At 66.9% G+C, this 1,095-nt stretch overlaps 1 protein-coding gene across 1 annotated transcript in view; it reads right to left on the reverse strand.

Moving 5' to 3' along the window:
- Positions 1-447: 447 nt before the first annotated feature.
- Positions 448-1,095, reverse strand: part of RBM28 (RNA binding motif protein 28) — a 24,640-nt gene continuing 23,992 nt past the window's right edge. The window contains exon 17 of the mRNA XM_015413022.1: positions 448-768. Within this exon, the coding sequence (XP_015268508.1) occupies positions 448-768 (321 nt within the window). The remainder of the gene's footprint in view (positions 769-1,095) is intronic.

Raw genomic sequence — 1,095 nt, forward strand, 5'->3', positions numbered from 1 at the left:
CCAGTCCCACGCCCCCCCCCCCACGGGGCTGGCACAAGTCTTTCCTCTGCCAGTGGACAAGGCTCCAGCTGCCTTGCAACACCCCCCCTGGCCCTCGTGCTCCGTGCCAGGCACCGCAGGGAACACTGCTCAGCAAACGAGGCCACTGTGGGACAGCCAGTGGGGAAGGGGCTGAAGAGGGGAGGCGGGAGCAGAGGGGCTTCAGCAGAGACCGGGAAGGCAAAAGGGGAGCCAGAAGGCATGAGACGAGGGAGCGGACAAGAGGCGGGGCGGAGAGGACGAGAGGCGGAGAGGACGAGAGGCGGGGCGGAGCGGACGAGAGGCGGGGCGGAGAGGACAAGAGGCGGGGCGGAGAGGACAAGAGGCAGGGGCAGCGAAGCCGAAGGAGAGGAAGCCGGGAAGGCGGCAGCAGAGAACCCGCTCCGCTGAGATGGCGTGTGCCCTCCCCTACCTGATCTTGGGGCCGCGGTGGGAGGGAAGAGGCAGGACCTTCCGCCGCTTCTTGCCGCTGGGCAGCTCCACGTGCTCCACCTCCGCCTGAGTCTGGAACCCGGACCAGGGGAGGGGGCCTCTTGCAGGGCCTGTCGGTGGGGCCGGGGCCCCCCTGCGCCTCTTGGCTGGCTTCCTGGGCGGGCCCTTGGGTGCCCCGCCTTTTGGATCCAAGGACTGCTTCTGCTCTTGGGCTCCCGGGGCTGCCTTAGCTGGGGGGCCTGCCTTGGCAGTGCCAGCCTTCCGCCCCGTGGAGGCCTGCTTCTGCCTCAGTTTTTGCTGCGCAAGAGAGGAGGATGTTTGTCCCCGTGCCAAGGAGAGAGACAGACGGACAGAGTAGCCCAGGGAAGGAGCCACCCCCCACCCCCACCCTCACTGTGACGTTTCAATGTGCCAGGACTGCAAATTCTGGGCCGAGAACAGCCAGGTTTTGCAGGAGGCAGAAGACGGAAGGCGTTTGCTGGGGGACGGACAGGAGGGTCCCACACAGGGGGCTTCAACCAGCATGTGACTCGGTTGGGGGAGGGGCTTCTGAGCCCACCCCGGGGAGTGCTCATCTCCACAGGCACAAAGAGCAGCAGCAGGTGGTGCTAGTGGTGGGTGGGT

Source organism: Gekko japonicus, unplaced genomic scaffold (genome assembly GCF_001447785.1).
Source record: "Gekko japonicus isolate JY-2015 unplaced genomic scaffold, Gekko_japonicus_V1.1 scaffold878, whole genome shotgun sequence".
Classification (NCBI taxonomy): Eukaryota; Metazoa; Chordata; class Lepidosauria; order Squamata; family Gekkonidae; genus Gekko; species Gekko japonicus.